This window comes from Scomber japonicus, chromosome 3 (genome assembly GCF_027409825.1).
Source record: "Scomber japonicus isolate fScoJap1 chromosome 3, fScoJap1.pri, whole genome shotgun sequence".
Classification (NCBI taxonomy): Eukaryota; Metazoa; Chordata; class Actinopteri; order Scombriformes; family Scombridae; genus Scomber; species Scomber japonicus.
The window spans coordinates 33,728,956-33,751,464 of NC_070580.1; the positions used below are offsets into that span (position 1 = coordinate 33,728,956).

Here is a 22,509-nt window from a genome sequence, read left to right on the forward strand (position 1 = left end):
TCACCTTTTAAAATTTTTAAAAAATGTTCTTACTTTCAGTAAATGTGAAAAACCTTTTAGTGTCAAACTCTGCAGATACATCATTCTGACACTCAAACATCCAACTGGAGGAACAGGACAAGAAAAACAACTTATTTACGCCTTTTAAAGCAAAGGATTTAAGAGATGTGCCTGAAGCTTGCCCATCATGGACAATTCATAAAATACACACACACACACACACACACACACACACACAGACACACACACACACACACACACACACACACACACATTGGCTTCAATTGCTCTAACAGGACAAGCAGAGACAGAGACACATACCTGAGGGACAAAGAAAGATTTAGAGGCATTTAGATGAAAAGAGAAGTACACACACACACACACACACACACACACACACACACACACGGAGGGACAGAGAGTGGAAGAAAACATCAGACAGACAAACGAGCTGAGCAGACATGTAAACAGACAGCTGTAGTAAAAGTATGTGGACAGACAGGCAGGAAGTTATGGCAGTCACTTCCAATTTCCAGGGGCACTCTGACGCTATTGGCCTGTGTCACGAGGTTTTCACACACACACACACACACGCACACACACACACACACACACACACACACACACACGGACGGAGGCACAGCAGTATTCTGGTCTCAACATTAATCACAGAGGTTGACAGGTAATCTGCTGAGGCGCTCCCACCTTTTCTCTCTCCCTCTCTCTCTCTCTCCTTCTTCCTTCTTTCTTCTTCTTTCTCTACCACTCTCTTTTCTCTGCTTCTGTTTCATCTCTCTCTCTCTCTCTCTCTCTCTCTCTCTCTCTCTCTCTCTCTCTCTCTCTCTCTCTCTCTCTCTCTCTCTCTCTTTCTCTCTGTCTCTGGAAACTGTCAGGAGAATTGCAAAGTGAAAGATAGACCCCCCCCCCCCTCCTCCCCCTCCTCCTTTTTTTCCCCATCCCTCCATCCGTGCCTCCTTTCCTCCCTTGATCTCTCCCCTGTGACGACCACTTCTATCACTCCCAATCACTAACCTCTTTCCGCCATTCCTTCTCGTGCCCCCCCCCCCCCCCCCCAACCCCCACCCCCACCTCCCATCTCTTGCTCATTCAATTCATCCATCCATCTGTTCATCTGTCCCTCCATCCGTCTCTTCCCTCCAGGCATTACTGTTCAGGATGTGTCGCCTTAACACTTGACATGGGGTATTAAAGTCTCTACATGTTTGTGTGTGTGTGTGTGTGTGTGTGTGTGAGAGAGAGAGAGAGAGACAGAGGGAAATCTACCTTCTTTTTTCATTCCACGTGTATTTAGGCATCCTGGTTTTTTTTGTCACTGAGGTCTCAAGGTTTTACATTGTGTCCTGAACATAATACACAAATACTCTTATTAACATGTATCCATACCTTTTATCAGCATTTAACCCTCCTGTTGTCCTCGAGTCAAGCAAGGAAGGGAGGAAGGAAGGAAAGGAGGGTGGAAGGAAGGAAAGGAGGGAGGGAGGAAGGGAGGAAGGAAGGAAAGGAGGGAGGAAAGATGGAATGAAGGAGGCAAGGAAAAAGAAGACAGGAGGGAAAGATGGAATAAAGGGAGGAAGGAAGGGAGGAAGGAAGGAAAGGAGGGTGAAAGGAAGGAAAGGAGGGAGGGAGGGAGGGAGGGAGGAAGGAAGAAAAGGAGGGAAGGAAGCAAGGGAGGAAGGAAGGAAGGAAGGAAGGAAGGAGGGAGGGAGGGAAAAGAAGACAGGAGGGAAAAACGGAATAAAGGGAGGAAGGAAGGAAGGAAGGAAGGAAGGAAGGAGGGAGGGAGGGAAAAGAAGACAGGAGGGAAAGACGGAATAAAGGGAGGAAGGAAGGAAGGAAGGAAGGAGGGAGGGAGGGAGGGAGGGAGGGAGGGAGGGAGGAAGGAAGGAAGGAAGGAAAGAAGGAGGAAGGAAGGAAGGAAGGAAGGGAGGAAGGAAGGAAGGAAGGAAGGACTATTTTTGAAGAACTTGTTTTAAATGTCACTGTCAACTCCTTAAAGCCTAAAATTTCTATTTTTATAATGTTTCCTTCCAATCAGTAATAAGTGTGTTCGGTCTGGTAGGTTAACTTCCTGTTCTGGCAGCGCAGAGACAAACAGAGATGCTGAATATGAGGTTTCTGCCCACAGGGGGTATTTGGCTTATAAACAGAAGTGATATAAATAAATACCAAAGGTTAGACAAAGGCCTTGCTAAGGATCTGGAACATGTTGATTTATTAATGATATGTATTCTGTGTGTCTCTCTGTCTCAGTGCCGGTGCAGGGAGGACGGGCTGTTTCATCGCAGTGGACATCATGTTGGACATGGCGGAGAACGAAGGCGTGGTCGACATCTTCAACTGCATCCGAGAGCTGAGATCACAACGAGTCAACATGGTTCAGACAGAGGTAAGTGTCAAAGACCCTAACCCTAACCCACACACACATACACACACACTTTAGTTCAGGGGTGTCAAACTTGCGGCCCGTGGGTCAGAACCGGCCCGCCAAGGGGTGAGATCCGGTCCACTTTCCTTTCTGTGTTCTTTTCCTTCCTACCTTTCTTCCTTCTGTCCTTCGTCCCTACCTTCCTTTTTTTCATTCCTTCCATCTGTCCTTCCTTCCTTCCTTCCATCTGTCTTCTCTTCCTTCCTTCCATCTGTCTTTCCTTCCTTCCTTCCTTCCTTCCTTCCTTCCTTCCCTCCATCTTTTTAATGATCCGTCCCACATGAGATCAAATTGGTCCTTCCTTTTTTCCTTTCTTCCTTCCATCTGTCCTTCCTCTCTTTCTTCCTTCTGTTCTTCCATCCTTCCTCATCTGTCCTTCCTACCATCCTGTTTTCCTTCCTTCCTTCCTTCCTTCCGTCCTCCGTTTCTTCCGTATGTCCTTCCTTCTTTCCTTCTGTCTGTCCTTCCTACATTTCTTCTCTCTTTCCTTTTGTCTGTCTTTCCTTTATTTCCTTCTTATTTCCTTCCTTCTTTCCCTCCATCTTTTTAATGATCCGGCCCACATGAGATCAAATTGATCTGTATGTGGCCCTTGAATGAAAATGAGTTTGACCCCTCTGCTTTAGTTGGACAACCACATTTGCAAATTCATCCTGCATTTTCTTTTTTTAATTTCTTGTCTGAAATATGAGAAGCAGGATTATAGAAAGAGACACAGAGAATCACAGTACTGCAGTCTTACCATATTTCCTAAAAGACTAGGTCCACTCTCCGATAATTGGTTGGTGGCGTGGTCGACATGAGGATAAAATAAAGGCTGGCCCTCAAAAACAGCCTGGGGGGGAAAGCAAGAGTGTGTAAACTTATTAAGCTTAAATAGTTCTATCCCTCTAGCCAACTATCACAGAGAGGAAGATGTGATATTATTTAAATACGGGGGAAAATGTCTCATATTTCAATAACAATGACGCATATATGAGCATTGGTAACCATGGTAACTTGGCTAAACCTTTGCTTCCAATAAAAGCCTGGTGCAGTTGAAGTGAATAAAAACCCCGGGGCCATTATTGGAGGAAATACTATCATCCACATCCCAATTGGTCTATCAATTTTAGTCATTCACTAAATAATAGTAAATCAAACACACACACTTATACACACACTCATACACACACTCATACACACACTCATAAACACACACATACACACACTCATACACACACTCATACACACATATGTTAAGGATTCTTTATTGTCAGTGTGATATATGTGGCGGCTCTTAGCTTGAGGCAAGGAACATAATGTGAGATGTATATCCACGCACACACACACACACACACACACACACACACACACACACACACACACACACACACACACACACACACACACACACACACACACACACACACACACACATGCACAGTAAGTTTGTACTTTGCATTACTTTTGACTTTTTGCCGAAACTTAGTTCCAGCTGAGTTGAATATTACTTTCATGGAGGCCAAAATGATTTTATTTTATCCGAACCAGAGTAAACTCATTAAATTAATCTCCCTGATTGAACTAAATGTGGCTAAATAGCACTTATTCAGCGATGACTAAGCTGAATAAGTGCTATTTAGTTTTTCACTGGGTTTTAAAAAGTTTACTGTAGAATATCACTTAACCCTCCTGTTGTCCTCGAGTCAAGGAAGGAAGGAAAGGAGGAAGGGAGGAAAGGAGGGAGGGAGGGAGGAAGAAGGAAGGAAAGGAGGAAAGGAGGGAAGAAGGAAGGGAGGAATGAAAGAAGGAAGGAGGGAGGGAGAAAGGAAAAGAAGGCAGGAAGGAAGGAAGGAAAGGAGGGAAGAAGGGAGAAACCTAAAGAGGAAAAGAAGGAAGGAAGGAAAGGAGGGAGGAAGAAAGAAAAAGAGAAAGGAAGGATGGAAGTAAGGAAGGAAGAACAGAGGGAGGAAGGAAAGACAGACAGAAGGAAAGAAGAAGAGAGGGAGGAAGGAAAAGAGGAAAGGAAGGAAGGAAGGAAAGGAGGGAGGAAGGGAGAAAGGAAAAGAAGGAAGGAAGGAAGGAAGGAAGGAAGGAAAGGAGGGAGAAAGGAGAAAGGAAAAGAAGGAAGGAAGTAAGGAAGAACAGAGGGAGGAAGGAAGGACAGACGGAAGGAAGGGAGGGAGGAAGGAAGGAAGGAACAGTGAAAACAGACGGGGTCAATTTGACCCGGGAGGACGACAGGAAGGTTAAACATAGAAAACCAGTTTCCTAAAAAGTTGTATTTTATCAGGTTTCTATCTTTCTATTTCCACCATTTTACACAGCACTATAATTTGTTCTAATGTCTAATTATTAATCTTTTTTAAAGAGTTGGCATCTTTCATATGTACGTGTTTCATTTTGGAACAGAAGTATTCATTTCTACTCTAAGCTACCTTAAGCCAACCTAATCTACCCCGCTTCTGCATCCACATTTCTATTACTGATTAAAACCTTCAGTTGCATATCTGAAAAATCCCACTTCACTTCTTCACTCCTTCACTACTTCACTGCTTGACTGCTTCACTCCTTCACTGCTTCACTACTTCACTACTTCACTGCTTCACTACTTCACTACTTCACTGCTTCACCTCTTCACCACTTCACTACTTCACTGCTTCACTACTTCACTACTTCACTGCTTCACCTCTTCACCACTTCACTACTTCACTGCTTCACTACTTCACTACTTCACTACCTCACCACTTCACTACTTCACTACCTCACTGCTTCACTACTTCACTATTTCACTACTTCACTACTTCACTACTTCACTACTTCACTACTTCACTACCTCACTGCTTCACTACTTCACTACTTCACTACTTCACTACTTCACTACTTCACTGCTTCACTACTTCACTACTTCACTACTTCACTACCTCACTGCTTCACTACTTCACTACTTCACTGCTTAATTATTTCACTGCCTCACTACTTCACTACCTCACTGCTTCACTACTTCACTACTTCACTACTTCACTACTTCACTACTTCACTACTTCACTGCTTCACTACTTCACTACTTCACTGCCTCACTACTTCACTACCTCACTACTTCACTACCTCACTACTTCACTGTTTTACTACCTCACTACTTCACTGCTTCACTACGTCACTGCTTCGCTGCTTCACCACTTCACTACTTCACTACTGCACCACTTCACTACTTCACTACTTCACTGCTTCACTGATTCACTACTTCACTACCTCACTACTTCACTACCTCACTACTTCACCACTTCACTACTTCACTACTTCAATACTTCACTGCTTCACTACTTCACTACTTCACTACTTCATTACCTCACTACTTCACCACTTCACTACTTCACTACCTCACTACTTCACCACTTCACTACTTCACTACTTCATTACTTCACTACTTTACTACTTCACTACTTCACTACTTTACTACTTCACCTCTTCACCACTTCACCTCTTCACTACTTCACTGCTTCACTGCTTCACTACTTCACTGCTTCACTGCTTCACTACTTCACTACTTCACCACTTCACTACTTCACTACTTCACCACTTCACTACTTCACTACTTCACCACTTCACTACTTCACTACCTCACTACTTCACCACTTCACTACCTCACTGCTTCACTACTTCACTACTTCACTACTTCACTACTTCACTGCTTCACTACTTCACTACTTCACTACTTCACTACTTCACTACTTCACTGCTTCACTACTTCACTACTTCACTACTTCACCACTTCACTACTTCACTACTTCACCACTTCACTACTTCACTATTTCACTGCTTCACTTCTTCACTGCTTCACTACTTCACTGCTTCACTGCTTCACTACTTCACCACATCACTACTTCACTACTTCACTACTTCACTACTTCACTACCTCACTACTTCACTACCTCACTACTTCACTACTTCACTACCTCATTACTTCACTACTTCACCACTTCACTACTTCACTACTTCACTACCTCACTACTTCACTACTTCACTGCTTCACTACTTCACTACCTCACTGCTTCACTACTTCACTGCTTCACTGCTTCACTGCTTCACTGCTTCACTGCTTCACTACTTCACTACCTTACTGCTTCACTGCTTCACTACTTCACTACCTCACTGCTTCACTACCTCACTGCTTCACTACTTCACTACTTCACTGCTTCACTACTTCACTATTTCACCACTTCACTACTTCACTGCTTCACTACGTCACTGCTTCGCTGCTTCACCACTTCACTACTTCACTACTGCACCACTTCACTACTTCACTACTTCACTGCTTCACTGATTCACTACTTCACTACCTCACTACTTCACTACCTCACTACTTCACCACTTCACTACTTCAATACTTCACTGCTTCACTACTTCACTACTTCACTACTTCATTACCTCACTACTTCACCACTTCACTACTTCACTACCTCACTACTTCACCACTTCACTACTTCACTACTTCATTACTTCACTACTTTACTACTTCACTACTTCACTACTTTACTACTTCACCTCTTCACCACTTCACCTCTTCACTACTTCACTGCTTCACTGCTTCACTACTTCACTGCTTCACTGCTTCACTACTTCACTGCTTCACTGCTTCACTACTTCACTACTTCACCACTTCACTACTTCACTACTTCACCACTTCACTACTTCACTACTTCACCACTTCACTACTTCACTACCTCACTACTTCACCACTTCACTACTTCACTACCTCACTGCTTCACTACTTCACTACTTCACTACTTCACTACTTCACTGCTTCACTACTTCACTACTTCACTGCTTCACTACTTCACTACTTCACTACTTCACTGCTTCACTACTTCACTACTTCACTACTTCACCACTTCACTACTTCACTACTTCACCACTTCACTACTTCACTATTTCACTGCTTCACTTCTTCACTGCTTCACTACTTCACTGCTTCACTGCTTCACTACTTCACCACTTCACTACTTCACTACTTCACTACTTCACTACTTCACTACCTCACTACTTCACTACCTCACTATTTCACTGCTTCACTACTTCACTATTTTACTACGTCACTACTTCACTACTTCACCACTTCACTACTTCACTACTTCACTACTTCACTACCTCACTACTTCACTACTTCACTACTTCACTACTTCACTACCTCACTACTTCACTACTTCACTGCTTCACTGCTTCACTGCTTCACTACCTCACTGCTTCACTACTTCACTGCTTCACTGTTTCACTACTTCACTACTTCACTACTTCATTATTTCACTACTTCACCACTTCACTACTTCACTACTTCACCTCTTCACCACTTCACTGCTTCACTACTTCACTACCTCACTGCTTCACTACTTCACTACTTCACCTCTTCACCTCTTCACCACTTCATTACTTCACTACTTCACTGCTTCACTACTTCACTGCTTCACTGCTTCACTGCTTCACTACTTCACTACTTCACTACTTCACTGCTTCACTGCTTCACTACTTCACTACTTCACTACTTCATTATTTCACTACTTCACCACTTCACTACTTCACTACTTCACTACCTCACTGCTTCACTACTTTACTACTTCACCACTTCACTACTTCACTACTTCACTACCTCACTACTTCACTGCTTCACTATCTCACTGCTTCACTACTTCACTACCTCACTGCTTCACTGCTTCACTACTTCACTGCTTCACTGCTTCACTACCTCACTGCTTCACTGCTTCACTACTTCACTATTTCACCACTTCACTATTTCACTACTTCACCACTTCACCATTTCACTACTTCACCACTTCACTATTTCACTACTTCACCACTTCACTATTTCACTGCTTCACTGCTTCACTACTTCACTACTTCACTACTTCACTGCTTCACTACTTCACTACTTCACTACTTCACTATTTCACTACTTCACTACTTCACTGCTTCACTACTTCACTGCTTCACTACTTCACTCCTTCACTGCTTCACTACTTCACTACTTCACTGCTTCACTGCTTCACTGCTTCACTACTTCACTGCTTCACTACCTCATTACTTCACTACTTCACTACTTCACTACTTCACTACTTCACTGCTTCACTGCTTCACTGCTTCACTACTTCACTACTTCACTACTTCACTACCTCACTACTTCACTACTTCACTACCTCACTACTTCACTGCTTCACTACTTCACTACTTCACTGCTTCACTACTTCACTGCTTCACTGCTTCACTACTTCACTACTTCACTGCTTCACCACTTCACTACTTCACTGCTTCACTACTTCACTACTTCACTACCTCACTACTTCACTACTTCACTACTTCACTACTTCACTACCTCACCACTTCACTACTTCACTACGTCACTGCTTCACTACGTCACTGCTTCACTACTTCACTACCTCACTGCTTCACTACGTCACTGCTCCACTACGTCACTGCTTCACTACTTCACTACTTCACTGCTTCACTGCTTCACTACTTCACTACTTCACTACCTCACTACTTCACTGCTTCACTACTTCACTATTTCACTGCTTCACCACTTCACCACTTCACTATTTCACTGCTTCACTACTTCACTACTTTACTATTTCACTATTTCACTGCTTCACTACCTCACTGCTTCACTACCTCACTGCTTCACTACTTCACTACTTCACTACTTCACTACCTCACTACTTCACTACTTCACTACTTCACTACTTTACTATTTCACTATTTCACTGCTTCACTACCTCACTGCTTCACTACTTCACTACTTCACTACTTCACTACCTCACTACTTCACTACTTCACTACTTCACTACTTCACTATTTCACTGCTTCACTACCTCACTGCTTCACTACTTCACTACTTCACTACTTCACTACCTCATTACTTCACTACTTCACCTCTTCACCTCTTCACTACTTCACTACTTCACTACTTAACTACTGCACTACGTCACTATTTCACTGCCTCACTGCTTCACTACTTCACTACCTCACTGCTTCACTACCTCACTGCTTCACTACTTCACTACTTCACTACCTCACTGCTTCACTACCTCACTGCTTCACTACTTCACTACTTCACTACCTCACTGCTTCACTACTTCACTACTTCACTACCTCACTGCTTCACTACCTCACTACCTCACTGCTTCACTACTTCACTACCTCACTGCTTCACTACCTCACTGCTTCACTACCTCACTGCTTCACTACTTCATTACCTCACTGCTTCATTACCTCACTGCTTCACTACCTCACTGCTTCACTACCTCACTGCTTCACTACTTCACTGCTTCACTACCTCACTGCTTCACTACTTCACTACCTCACTGCTTCACTACCTCACTGCTTCACTACTTCACTACCTCACTGCTTCACTACCTCACTGCTTCACTACTTCACTACCTTACTGCTTCACTACTTCACTACCTCACTGCTTCACTACCTCCACTTCACTACTTCATTACCTCACTGCTTCATTACCTCACTGCTTCACTACTTCACTACCTCACTGCTTCACTACCTCACTGCTTCACTACTTCACTACTTCACTACCTCACTACTTCACTACCTCACTGCTTCACTACTTCACTACTTCACTACTTCACTACTTCACTGCTTCACTACTTCACTACTTTACTACTTCACTACTTCACTACTTCACTACTTTACTACTTTACTACTTCACTACTTTACTACTTCACTACTTCACTGCTTCACTGGGAATAAAGAAAAACAGCCTCATTTGCAGACTGACAGCTCCAGCTCTGAAATTGACTTTTGAATAGGTTTTAGAAGTGCTAGGTTCACAAAAGTTACCCAGGGCATCATTTTGAGTGTTTTTCATGACAGCGGAGGTATGAAAGCTAGTTGAGTAGTTCAGTGTGTGTATGTGTGTGTGTGTGTGTGTGTGTGTGTGTGTGTGTGTGTGTGTGTGTTTATGCCTCTTGAAACCAAGCTAAATGTATCCTGCCCTGCCTTTTGAATATGTGTGGGAGCAATTTGTGTCAGTGCTGAGGCCACTTGGCGCTATTATAATCCGGCTCTGAACAACACAAAGCAATTAATCTTTTAAAAGGCACAGGGGAAAGAAGTGTGTGTGTGCTTGTGTGTGTGTGTGTGTGTGTGTGTGTGTGTGTGTGTGTGTGTGTGTGTGTGTGTGTGTGTGTGTGTGTGGGTCAGTGTCTGAATGACTGCATGTCTGTTTGTGTGGGTTCGCTTGCGTGTGCTCACAGCATACACGGCTTTTTGCATGCATGCATACATATGTGTGTGTATGTGTGTGTGTGTGTGTGTGTCACTAGAGTAGGTAATGGCCAGTGGAGGTCATTTCAGTGATGCTTTTAAAACTCTCCTCTCCGCTCCAAGGGCAACAATTAACATTCGCCAGAGTGAGAGAGAGAGAGAGAGAGAGAGAGAGAGAGAGAGAGAGAGAGAGAGAGAGACTAGAGAGATAAAGTGAGAAGCAAATTGAAAAAGCGAAAGACAGCAGACGAAACACACGTGTGAGAGAAACAAGAGGAACAATGTTTGAGAAAGAAAAAAAGCAAAAGCAAATGCAAAATAAAACTGGGAGGATAGGGAGAGAGAGAGAGAGAGAGAGAGAGCAAAGAGAGAGAGGGAGAGAAAGGGAGAGAGAGAGGGAGGGAGAAAGAGAGAGATAGATAGATAGATAGATAGATAGATAGATAGATAGATAGATAGATAGATAGAAAGGAGAGAGAGGGAGGGAGAAAGAGAGATAGATAGATAGATAGATAGACAGACAGATAGAGAGAGAGAGAGAAAGAGAGAGAGAGAGAGGGAGAGAGAGCAAAGAGAGAGAGAGCAAAGAGAGAGAGATAGAGAGGGAGAAAGAGAGAAAGAGAGGGGGGGGGTAAATTAACATGCACAGTGGCAGCTTCTGTGTGTAGCTCATGGTGGCTGATGCTTTTAACAGTGAGCTCGTTGGTTGGAGCACAAAGAGCACACTTGATCCAGAGCACAGAAACACTGCAGGGCAAAAAGCACTACTCCCTTTTTTAATTCACTTTCAGGCTGCCCGACCCGATAGTGTGCACGAGTACACAAATAATAAATTCACACACACACACACACACACACACAGAGCAAACAAAAACTGCGCTCACAGTGGAATGTTTGAGTTTGTCGGAGACTTGAAAAGGCGGGCGATGCAGCTTAGCACAATAGCATCCTGTGTCCCAGAGGTGTTAGGGCTTACAGCTCCACTGAGAAACACAGTCGGGTCCAGGGGCCGCATGCAGGTTCAACACTACAAATCTGTGTACACATAGAGGCCAGAGATTTGTTGAGTTTTTCTTCTTCTTCTCTCTTCTTTTTGACTGCCGCATTTCTTTGATCACCTGTTTTGTTTTTTTTTGCTCACGTTGCAGGAGCAGTATGTGTTTGTTCACGATGCCATCTTGGAGGCATGTCTATGTGGGAACACAGCCATACCAGTGTGTGAGTTCAGAGCCATTTACTACAACATCAGCAGACTGGACCCACAGACCAACTCCAGCCAGATTAAAGACGAGTTCCAGGTGGGCACACACAAACTCACACACACACACACACACGTTCTTGTTTTTGTTATTTGTGGGGACATTAATTTGACTTTCATTAACCCTAATATAAATATAATCATAACTTTAAGTGAAATTCGTCCCCCGAGTCTGATAAATACTTCAGTCCAATCTCATTTTCTCTATTACCTTATTTATTTTAATGTCTTTATTAGATGAGTAAACTTAAAGTAGACTTAACCCTCCTGTTGTCCTCGAGTCAAGGAAGGAAGGGAGGAAGAAGGAAGGAAAGGAAGAAGGAAGGAAGGAAGGGAGGGAGGGAAGGGAGGAAGAAGGATGGAAAGGAAGGAAGGAAGGAAGGAAGGATAGAAGATGGAAGGAAAGGAGGGAGGGAGGAAGGATGGAAGGGAGGAAGAAGGAAGGAAAGGAGGGAGGAAGGAAGGGAGGAAGAAGGATGGAAAGGAAGGATGGAAGGAAGGAAGAAGGAAGGAAAGGAGGGAGGAAGGGAAGAAGGAAGGGAGGGAGGAAGGAAGGATGGAAGGGAGGAAGAAGTAAGGAAAAGAAGGAGGAAGGAAGGGAGGAAGAAGGAGGAAGGAAGGGAGGAAGAAGGAAGGAAAGGAGGGAGGAAGGGAAGAAGGAAGGGAGGGAGGAAGGAAGGAAGGAACAGTCAAAACAGATGGGGTCAATTTGACACGAAGGTTAATAAACTCTTTTTCCTGTCTATCAGACTCTGAACATAGTGACCCCTAGAGTCCGTCCAGAAGACTGCAGCGTGGGTTTGCTACCCAGGAACCACGACAAGAACCGTAGTATGGACGTTCTATCAGCGGACCGGTGCCTGCCTTTCCTTATATCTGTGGACGGAGAGAGCTCAAATTACATCAATGCTGCATTAATGGATGTAAGTGTGTATTTTATAATATAGTTTTGATTCTTTATATATTTCTTTACTTGATGCTGCAGAGATGCTTTGATATCTTACCGTTGTTCTGTCTCTTTTATTTCGTGATCCATCTCAACACTCCAGAGCCACAAACAGCCAGCGGCCTTCATCGTTACCCAGCATCCTTTGCCAAACACCATGGGCGACTTCTGGAGGCTGGTGTTTGACTACAACTGCTCTTCCATTGTAATGCTCAATGAGATGGATGCAGCACAGGTACAATCGCACACACACACACACACACACACACACACACACACACACACACACACACACACACACACACACACACACACATGTAATCCCTGTTTTTGTATAACTAAAGCCAAAAAACAAACACACAAAGACACATGGACTCCAACATGTGTATTAACAGTCCTTGGCATTACATCCTGACAGCTGAGAAGGTTTTAGTTACAGTTTTCTACAATCATACCTCTGACCCAAAATGATTCAACACAAAAAGAAAAAGAAAATTAACACAGTGCTTGATTAGCATTTGTGTATTCTTTTGCATATTTGAACCATAGACTGTATAAAAGAAATGGACGTAACATCCGTGACGTCACCCATTGGTTTGTGGACTGCTGCTCGGAAGCCAATAGTTTCGAATCTAGGCAGCGCCATCTTGAAAATTTCAGGTGCATGCTGGGAAAAATAAAAACACGGATTCTACTTATATGGGCATGAGGCGGAGCCATGGGCGGAGCGGGGAGGTTGCTATGGTTGCGAGGGCTGGATCTCGAGGACATTGGTCAATCAACCTGTCAATCAGGACGTAGCCACGCCCTAATGCATACCCTGCTTTATCGTCAAATATAAAATCAGGGAGGCCAAAATGTCCCAAATGAACATCATACTGCATTGAAGAAGGCTTTAAACTAGCGATTGAGACCATAAACACATTTTGAAAACGTTTACTGAGGTTAGAAATCAAGTGAGAAGTTGGTGAATTCTCCATTGACTTGTATAGAGACGGTCGCCCCCTGGTGGCCTTTTGATAGAATGCAGCTCTAAGTTACTTCCGTGTTGGCCTCATTTCAGAGGACCGGAAATCCCTGCCTGATTTGAATTCATGAACTTAAAATCTTCCCAAATATAAAATTCAATAGTAAATAGTTTCTTCCTGTCCAGCAGCTATTTGTAATGTTATGTTACATACAGGTGGTTAAAAATACTGTACGTTGCCACAGGATTGATTTAAGATGATTCAAAAGGGCACATTATGTATGGATGTATTTGAGAAGTTTATTTTTTTTAGCATTTATGAGTAAAGAACCATAAAAAGCAGTGAAATCATCCTACTACTATTATTGTTTGTTTATGGAGATTCTGCAGCTGTCCTGTATAAATTAAATAAGGAGGTTTTTTTAATGTAAATCATGCAAATAATATAAATCTACTTCTGGAAATATGCATGATATGTTCCCTCCTAAGTATTGTTTTTCCTCTGGATTACTATCAGTCACCAGCCTTGTAATCAGCTGTATCTGCACAGCTCATTCTGTTTAACTACCTTTGAGTAAGTTACTTCTGCAGGGAAAATGGCTAAATTGTAGCAACACACATAATCATGTAATCAACGGCAGGCTTGATTTAGTTGTCTCATCTCCCTCAGTGTTAATTGTAGAGTAGCTGTGGATTCTCAGCTCACACGTCTGGCATCGTAAATCAACACAAACACAAACTGGTTAAAAATATCCACAGTATTATTTGTCTTGTCTGAACTGTTCTGTGGATGAAAATGTGCTGAGATCACAGTCTTATTATCATTATTATCATCATGTGTGACTTCTCAGAAAGTCAGTTTTATCTCATTTCGAGTATTAAATTCCACATGCAGATAACTCAGGCTTTATAATAGACATATAAAAGCTTAGAAATTGAATTCACATCCGGCCATGGGTTTGATAATGTTTACAATTGATTGGTTGGATTCACACGTGGGTTTTATGATATCATCTTTCCGCTTATTAATTACACTGTGATGCATTTTGAAAGAAAATCCAATTGTAATGCACCTCCTGTATCTTTCTCTTCTTCTTCTTCTTCTTCTTTCCATCTTCTTCTTCTTATTCCCTCCAGTTATGTATGCAGTACTGGCCGGAGAAGAGTTCGTGTTGCTATGGTCCCATTCAAGTCGAATTCATCTCAGCCGACATCGATGAAGACATCATCAACCGCATCTTTAGGATCTGCAACATGGCCAGGGTACTCACACACTCAAGGCCTTCACTGTTTCATATGAGACTAGTTTGATTTTGTGTTTGGTGAAAAGAGCAGGTTATAGGTCCCAGCTTCCTAGATAATGAGCTCTTTTCATGTCTAATGTATAGCATATGGATCCGAGGGAAGCTTTCCTTGTGCTATCAAGTGCTGTTGAGTGCTGGTATACAGCAGGGAGACCAGCTTCCAGTATAAAGCAACTCCTACACAGTTCACGTAGAGACCATTAGTTCATCATTGACACAATATAATATATTATTTTATCGTTATGTCTTGAAGGTTGTCCTCCTGTGAGCTGTATTTTATAAAGAAATGCTTGTGTTCAGGGTCTTTTATTAGATTAATCTTTAATTAAGCTGTCAGAGAGCAAACAGTGTTTATTTATATTTAAAAAAAGACATCTGAAATCATTATATGATGGTCTAAGAAAACATCTTACAGCATATGAACAGTACAAAGGGTCAAATTTGGACATTTGCATATACAAAAATAAAAATATGATGCATTTTTTTGTATATTAAAGGTCACAATAGGAAAAGTCCAGTTGAATAAATATATCACAGCTTTTAAATGTAAAGAAATGGGTCAAATTTGACTGAACAGTATGTAAGGGTTAGTGTTAAACTTAAAAAAGACATCTGAAATCATTATAATATGGTCTAAGAGAACATTTTATAGCATATGAAGAGTACAAAGGGTCAAATTTGGACATTTGCATGTACAAAAATGTGTATCAACTACACTAAAATAAAAATATGATGCATTTTTTGTATATTAAGGGTCACAATAGGTCCAGATAAGATATACATAAAGGGTGTTTCCTTCCTTCCTTCCTTCCTTCCTTCCTTCCTTCCTTCCTTCCTTCCTTTCTTCCCTCCATCTATTTCATGATCCGGCCCACGTGAGATTAAATTGGGCAGTATGTGGCCCTTGAATGAAAATGAGTTTGACACCTCTGCCATAGAGGGTCAGACTGAGATCCCATCACCATATTGTCTCAGTGGGACACACTGATTAGTGAATAACTTGATCAGTTGTCTGTCAAACTGTAGCAGCTGGAAAAGTCCTAGAAGATTATTTCAAGAAAAGAGTGGGAACCCTGTTTTTTTCACAGCTTTTAAATATAAAAAAATGGGTCAAATTTGACTGAACAGTATGTAAGGGTTAGGGTTAGACTTATATTCATATTTTACAAGGCAGACTAAGGATCAGTTGGATCTTCTGATGAAAACTACTAAAAAAAACCCCATTTCTTGATCGATATTAGATATATACCAATAATTAGTGGAGCAATACACTGAGGAACACAATGCAACAGCACATTAAATATTTTTTTCCTTTTATGTGACCCTTACTTCCCCCGCTAAGCATCTAGCACGATGACACTGCAGCAAACTGATTACATCACTAACACAGTGTAGCAGCCGCGCTAACTGAGTCCTGCTTGAGTGAGCTCTCCATAGAGGAAATGGCAGTGCGGTAGTAGGTGGTGCATTAACAACAGATCATTTCAAAAAGACTATCCTCTTATTCCTCATCTCTCTTCTTTTTCTTTCTACCTTTTCTTTCCTCTAGGCCTCCCCTTGTTACTCCCTTCTCATCTCATTTTCTCACCCATCAGTGATGTTACAGTTCTGGCAGTGCCCTATCGTCTGCATGCTCCTAAAGTGCTTAGTGAACTCCTCACTGCCCTACTCTCCTACTCTCTCTCTCTATATCGACGCTCTCTCCTCTGTCTCCCGCCTTCCCTCTCACACACATCACCAGTCGAGCGTGAAATGGCTCATATCATCGCCACAACAGCACATCTCACACTGCGAGAGCTGCTCCAACCTCGCTGGGTCTGTACCACTAAGCCATCAAATGAAGGATGAGAGAGAGAGAGAGGGAGAGAGAGAGAGAGAGAGAGAAAGGGAAATATAAAAAAAATAAAGAGGAATGAAGAGTCCTGAAGGGAAGGAAAAGTAGTGAGAGAGTAAAGGAGCGAAGAAAATAAAGAAAGAGTGAGGCTAAGAAATAAGTTTGAAACAGACATTGATTGCAAGGGAAGATGAGAAAAAGTGGAGAGAAAGTAATAAAAAAAGGAGGAAATAGATACAGATGAGGAGAAATTGAAGGACAGGGGAGTAAAAACACATTTTTATCTATACATGTATTACTACCTGGCTCACTAATGTGAAAGGGAAATGATGGTTAAAGTTATTTATGAACAGGAAGTCAGACATTTTTAAAATTAACTCAACATAAAGAGACAAAAAGGAACCAAAAGAGAGGTTTATATCTATTTGCCTGGTTGTGTGTGTGTGTGTGTGTGTGTGTGTGTGTGTGTGTGTGTGTGTGTGTGTGTGTGTGTGTGTAAATGTCAATGTGCATATGCATGTGAGACAAAGCTAGCAGTAAATCAGTCTGACAGTGACGGTGCTTTCTGGTATTTTAGGTGGTGGATGCCAGACGCCTCGGGGCAGATGACTGAAAACATTTCGTCTGCCATGAAATTGAATTAGACGTTATAGGATGCCTTCTTTGTTCAGTCCAATCCCATTTCTTTTTTGAAAAGGACATTTTGTTTAAAAAAAAACAAGAACTAATTGAAGCACAAATGCTTTATGTAGCAGTTTAGTTAAAGTAAATCATTACAAGTCCCCTCTGGTAACACATGAGACCACCGCTGAGAAGAGTCCAGAAACCTGCTGGATGGAAAACTAAATGTGCTGGTTTCACAATTTTTGGTGCTGGTAGAAGAAATTTGTTCACTGACCTTTTCTTCTCCTCCTTTTTTTTTTACTGTTTAACTCTTTCATTATATTCAGTCAAACCAGACGGCAAACCTTCATATTAAACATTCACAATGTCAGATTAGTGGGCTTGAACCCCTGAAATTAAACATTTTAGACTCTACATGAATTTCTTTTTTACAATCATACCTTGATTTAACGAGGTTTAGGGCCAAACACTGACTTCTTTATCACAAATATCAACTATCATGGTGTCTAAAGCACATTTAACCCTCCTGTTGTCCTCAAGTCAAGGGAGGAAGGGAGGAAGGAAGGAGGGTGGGTAGGAAAGAAGGAGGGAGGGAGGAAAGAAGGGAGGAAAGGAAGGACAGAGGAAAGAAGGAAGGAAGGAGGGTGGAAAGGAAAGAAGGAGGGAGGGAGGACAGGAAAAAAAGGACAGAAGGAAGGAAGAAAGGGAGAAGGAAGGGAGGGAAGAGAAGAGAGAGGATGGAAAGAAAGAGAAGGAGGGAGGAAGGACCGAGGAAATAAGGAAGGTAGAAGGAAGGAAGGAAGGGAGGAAGGGAGTAAAGAAGGAACAGCCAAAACAGACGGGGTCAATTTGACCCGGAAGGCCGACAGAAAGTTAAGAGACTGACGAACTAAATCAGAGAAAGAAAATAATTCTAACTTCTCTTTTTATCAAAGTCTGACAAAATCATCCACTACACATGCTACACAATTGGGTAAAATGAAAAACTGCAATCTGATCCTAAAATTAGATCCAAAGAAAAAAAAAAGTCATTTATTTCTCAGGTTTCATGGAAAATTTGGTCTTAAATCTGGTAAATTGGTAATATCACATATCACTACGAGATGATGATGGTTTAAAATGTTTCAGTTGTTTCCCCACTTTTCCACTCCTTGAGGAATTTCTGCATTATGTTGATTGTGGTGATGACAGCTGTAGTGATAAAAATCCAAATCCTCTCTCTCTCTCTCTCTCTCTCTCTCTCTCTCTCTCTCTCTCTCTCTCTCTCTCTCTCTCTCCTCAGCCACAAGACGGTTATCGCCTGGTGCAGCACTTCCAGTTCATCGGCTGGCCGGCCTACAGGGACACGCCTCTCTCCAAGCGCTCCATCCTCCAGCTGGTCAGGAGGCTGGCGAAGTGGCAGGAGCAGTATGACGGAGGAGACGGGAGGACTGTTGTACACTGCCTGTAAGTTTCGACACAGGCACACACACACACACACACACACACACACGTGCATGCACTTATTCCATAACATGTGAGAAAAAAGTCAGGAGGGGTGAAAGAAGGGATGAAACACTGGGATGACAGATCAAGGGAAATATGTACAAATGTGCCCTTAGTGTGTGTGAAAGGAGAGAGAGAGAGGGAGAGAGACAGAGAGAGGGGGGGGGGAGAGAGAGAGAGATAGAGAGAGGGAGAGAGAGATAGAGAGAGAGAAAGAGAAGGACAGAGACATGGAGAGAAAAAGAGAGGGAGAGAGATAGAGAGAGATAGAGAGAGAGCAAAGAGAGATAGAGAGAGAGAGCAAAGAGAGAGAGAGAGAGAGAGAGATAGATAGATAGATAGAGAGAGAGAGAGAGAGAGCAAAGAGAGAGAGAGAGAGAGAGAGATAGATAGATAGATAGATAGAGAGAGAGAGAGAGCAAATAGAGAGAGTGAAAGAGGTGAAAAATGTTGAGATACATTTAACAATGATAAAATACACTTTCTCTAAGAGAACACACACACACACACTTTGAAATGATATAAACAATATATGGTGTGTCTAGACTCATCCATTTCTCTGTGTCAGACATACAGATGGTCTGAACTCAGCATTCTTCTCACTTCAGCTATGTTTGAAGGTTGCTAGTGAGCGAGGAAGCCAAACATAAAACAGATGGAGCACTGCAATAAAAGAAAAAGTGGAAAGGAGCTATTCATAAAAGCTATGAGATAAAGTTTCACATCACTCTTATTACAGTTTAATAACAATGTAAACCTGACACATGTCTAAAATATACCCAACCATACATCTCTATTGTTTTTAATGCTCATATATCCATTATGATTTAACCCTCCTGTTGTCCTCGACTCAAGGAAGGAAGGGAGGAAGGGAAGAAGAAGGAAGGAAGGAAATGAGGGAGGGAGGAAGGAAGGAAGGGTGGAAGGAAGAAGGAAGGAAAGGAGGGAGGGAGGAAGGAGGGAGGGAGGGAAGGAAGGGAGAGAGGAAGGAAGGAAGGAAGGAAGGAAGGGAGGAAGAAGGAAAGGAGGGAAGGAGGGAGGGAGGGAATGAAAGAAGGAAGGGAGGGAGGAAGGAAGGAAGAAGGAAGGAAAGAAAGGAGGGAGGGAGGAAGGAAGGAAGGAAGGGTGGAAGGAAGAAGGAAGGAAAGGAGGGAGGGAGGAAGAAGGGAGAGAGGAAGGAAGGGAGGAAGAAGGAAGGAAAGGAGGGAGGAGGGAGGGAATGAAAGAAGGAAGGAAGGGAGGGAGGAAGGAAGGAAGAAGGAAAGGAGGGAAGGAGAAAGGAAAGGAGGGAGTGAGGAAGGAAGGAGGGGGGGAAGGAAGGAAGTGAGGAAGGAAGTAGGGTGGGAAGGAAGGAAGGGAAGAAGAAAGGAGGGAGGGAGGGAGGGAGGGAGGAAGGAATATATATATATATATACATATATTTATACACATTGTATTTTAGGACTGTTTGCAAGGTTGCATTACTATCACTTCAGTTTTTAACACACTGGATAATATTTTTTGGAAGGTTGATTTCTAGAAAGCATTGCAGTACCTCTCATGTGTATATGGAGGTATACAGTATAGTATAGTAAAGTCAAAGGCAGTAGAAGACTAATGCATGTTTTAAACAACCTGGAATAACAGTACATGTGTACATGTGTATTACACACACTTACATGCATGTGACTGTGTGTGTGTGTGTGTGTGTGTGTGTGTGTGTGTGTGTGTGTGTGTGTGTGTGTGTGTGTGTGTGTGTGTGTGTGTGTGTGTGTGTCTGCTCAGCCCCATCCACTTCCTGTCTGAGCAGAACAAATGAAGCTGATAATGAGGGCGGGAAACTGAGGCTGTAAAATCTATAGAAGAGAGATTACAGGGAACTTCAGTTGCAATGACACACACACACACACACACACACACACACACACACACACACACACACACACACACACACACACACACACTCCAAACATTGCCTTAAGCACATCACTGATGCTCATCCAATCAGCATCCCCTGTCACAGCTCATTGGGCCAATCAGAATTGGCATTGATTTGTTTCTTCTTCTAGCTGCTGTGAGGTTTTCTTTTCTTTTCTTTTCAGTGTGTGTGTGTGTGTGTGTGTGTGTGTGTGTTAGAGAGAGTTTGTAATAATATGCTCTTATGGTTAAAAATTAAATATATATATATATCTTAGTTCTCTATTATTTCTAAATACACAGTTTATATTTCTCACATCTGTATATATTAGGGCTGTCAAACGATTAATTTTTTAATCGCAGATTAATTGCAGAATTTCCATAGTTAATCACGATTTATCGCGTTTTGAATTGCATGTAAAGCATTTCTTACCAGAGTGTCTTAACTGGGAATCAATCACGGCTCTGCTGCGACTCCCACACTCCAAAATGGTCCTTTGGTGGAGCTGAGGCTCGCTTGGCTGCACCTGGGTGTTTAGCGTGGAGGTGCTAACTCAAACCCGACGTACTCCGGTGGTAGTTAAACTCCGTTTGACACAGGTTGCATTTTACTTTTGACTTGTCAACTGAACCGTCTGGAAGTTTTTTAAAGTTAAACAAGCCGTTCAAAAGTCCAGTAGCTCTCTTACTTTCCATCAGCGCGGTAGGTTTACTGCAGGAGGCCACTTCAAAGCATAGCGCTACAGCTAGAGGAGCCGTCTACGGGTGAGTAGAAGGGACAAAAAGGCTTGCAACATTAAAATGCGATTAAAAAAAATTAACGCATTATGGATTGCACTAATCGTGATTAACGCGTTAACGCTGACAGCCCTAGTATATATTCTAGATAACATATAAGAATAAATAAAGTCACTGCATGATCATGATTTTAGTACTTCAGTAAAATAATCCACTATTATCAACTGTTGCTAGGACTTCATAGTTAATCATGAAAAGAAACAAGGAGATACATGATCAATGCTGCTACTGTAGCTAAAAATCAAAGTACTGTATCTGAACTCATCTATTGACCCTTACAGAAGAGAGAGAGAGTTCAATACCTTATGTGAGGGCAAAAAACAGATAATTACAGAGCTACACAACCTGTCCTCTAACCTCCCAGCTCACAGTCAATAAGTCACTTTTAGCTTATAGTACTTTTTCTTAATTAAAACCTACATTTATTCATTTGGTCGATACTTTTGCCCCCCAAGTGATGCACAAAGTGATGTACCAACCGCTTCAAATCTACAAATTGACTAGTAGGTTATAAAATTCCAATTATATGTGTGTTCTTTTATATAAAATAACAATTAACCCTCCTGTTGTCCTCGAGTCAAGGAAGGAAGGATGGAAGGGAGGAAGGAAGGAAAGGAGGGAGGAAGGAAGGATGGAAGAAGGAAGGAAAGGAGGGAGGCGGGAAGGATGGAAGAAGGAAGGAAGGGAGGAAGGAAGGATGG

General features: G+C 42.3%; 1 protein-coding gene across 1 annotated transcript in view; it reads left to right on the forward strand.

Annotated features, from left to right (window-relative positions):
• Positions 1 to 22,509, forward strand: part of ptprt (protein tyrosine phosphatase receptor type T) — a 470,972-nt gene that overhangs the window by 440,261 nt on the left and 8,202 nt on the right. The window contains exons 33-38 of the mRNA XM_053315616.1: positions 2,272 to 2,407; positions 11,845 to 11,994; positions 12,704 to 12,877; positions 13,004 to 13,135; positions 15,005 to 15,130; positions 18,912 to 19,075. Coding sequence (XP_053171591.1) covers positions 2,272 to 2,407; positions 11,845 to 11,994; positions 12,704 to 12,877; positions 13,004 to 13,135; positions 15,005 to 15,130; positions 18,912 to 19,075 — 882 coding nt within the window. The remainder of the gene's footprint in view (positions 1 to 2,271; positions 2,408 to 11,844; positions 11,995 to 12,703; positions 12,878 to 13,003; positions 13,136 to 15,004; positions 15,131 to 18,911; positions 19,076 to 22,509) is intronic.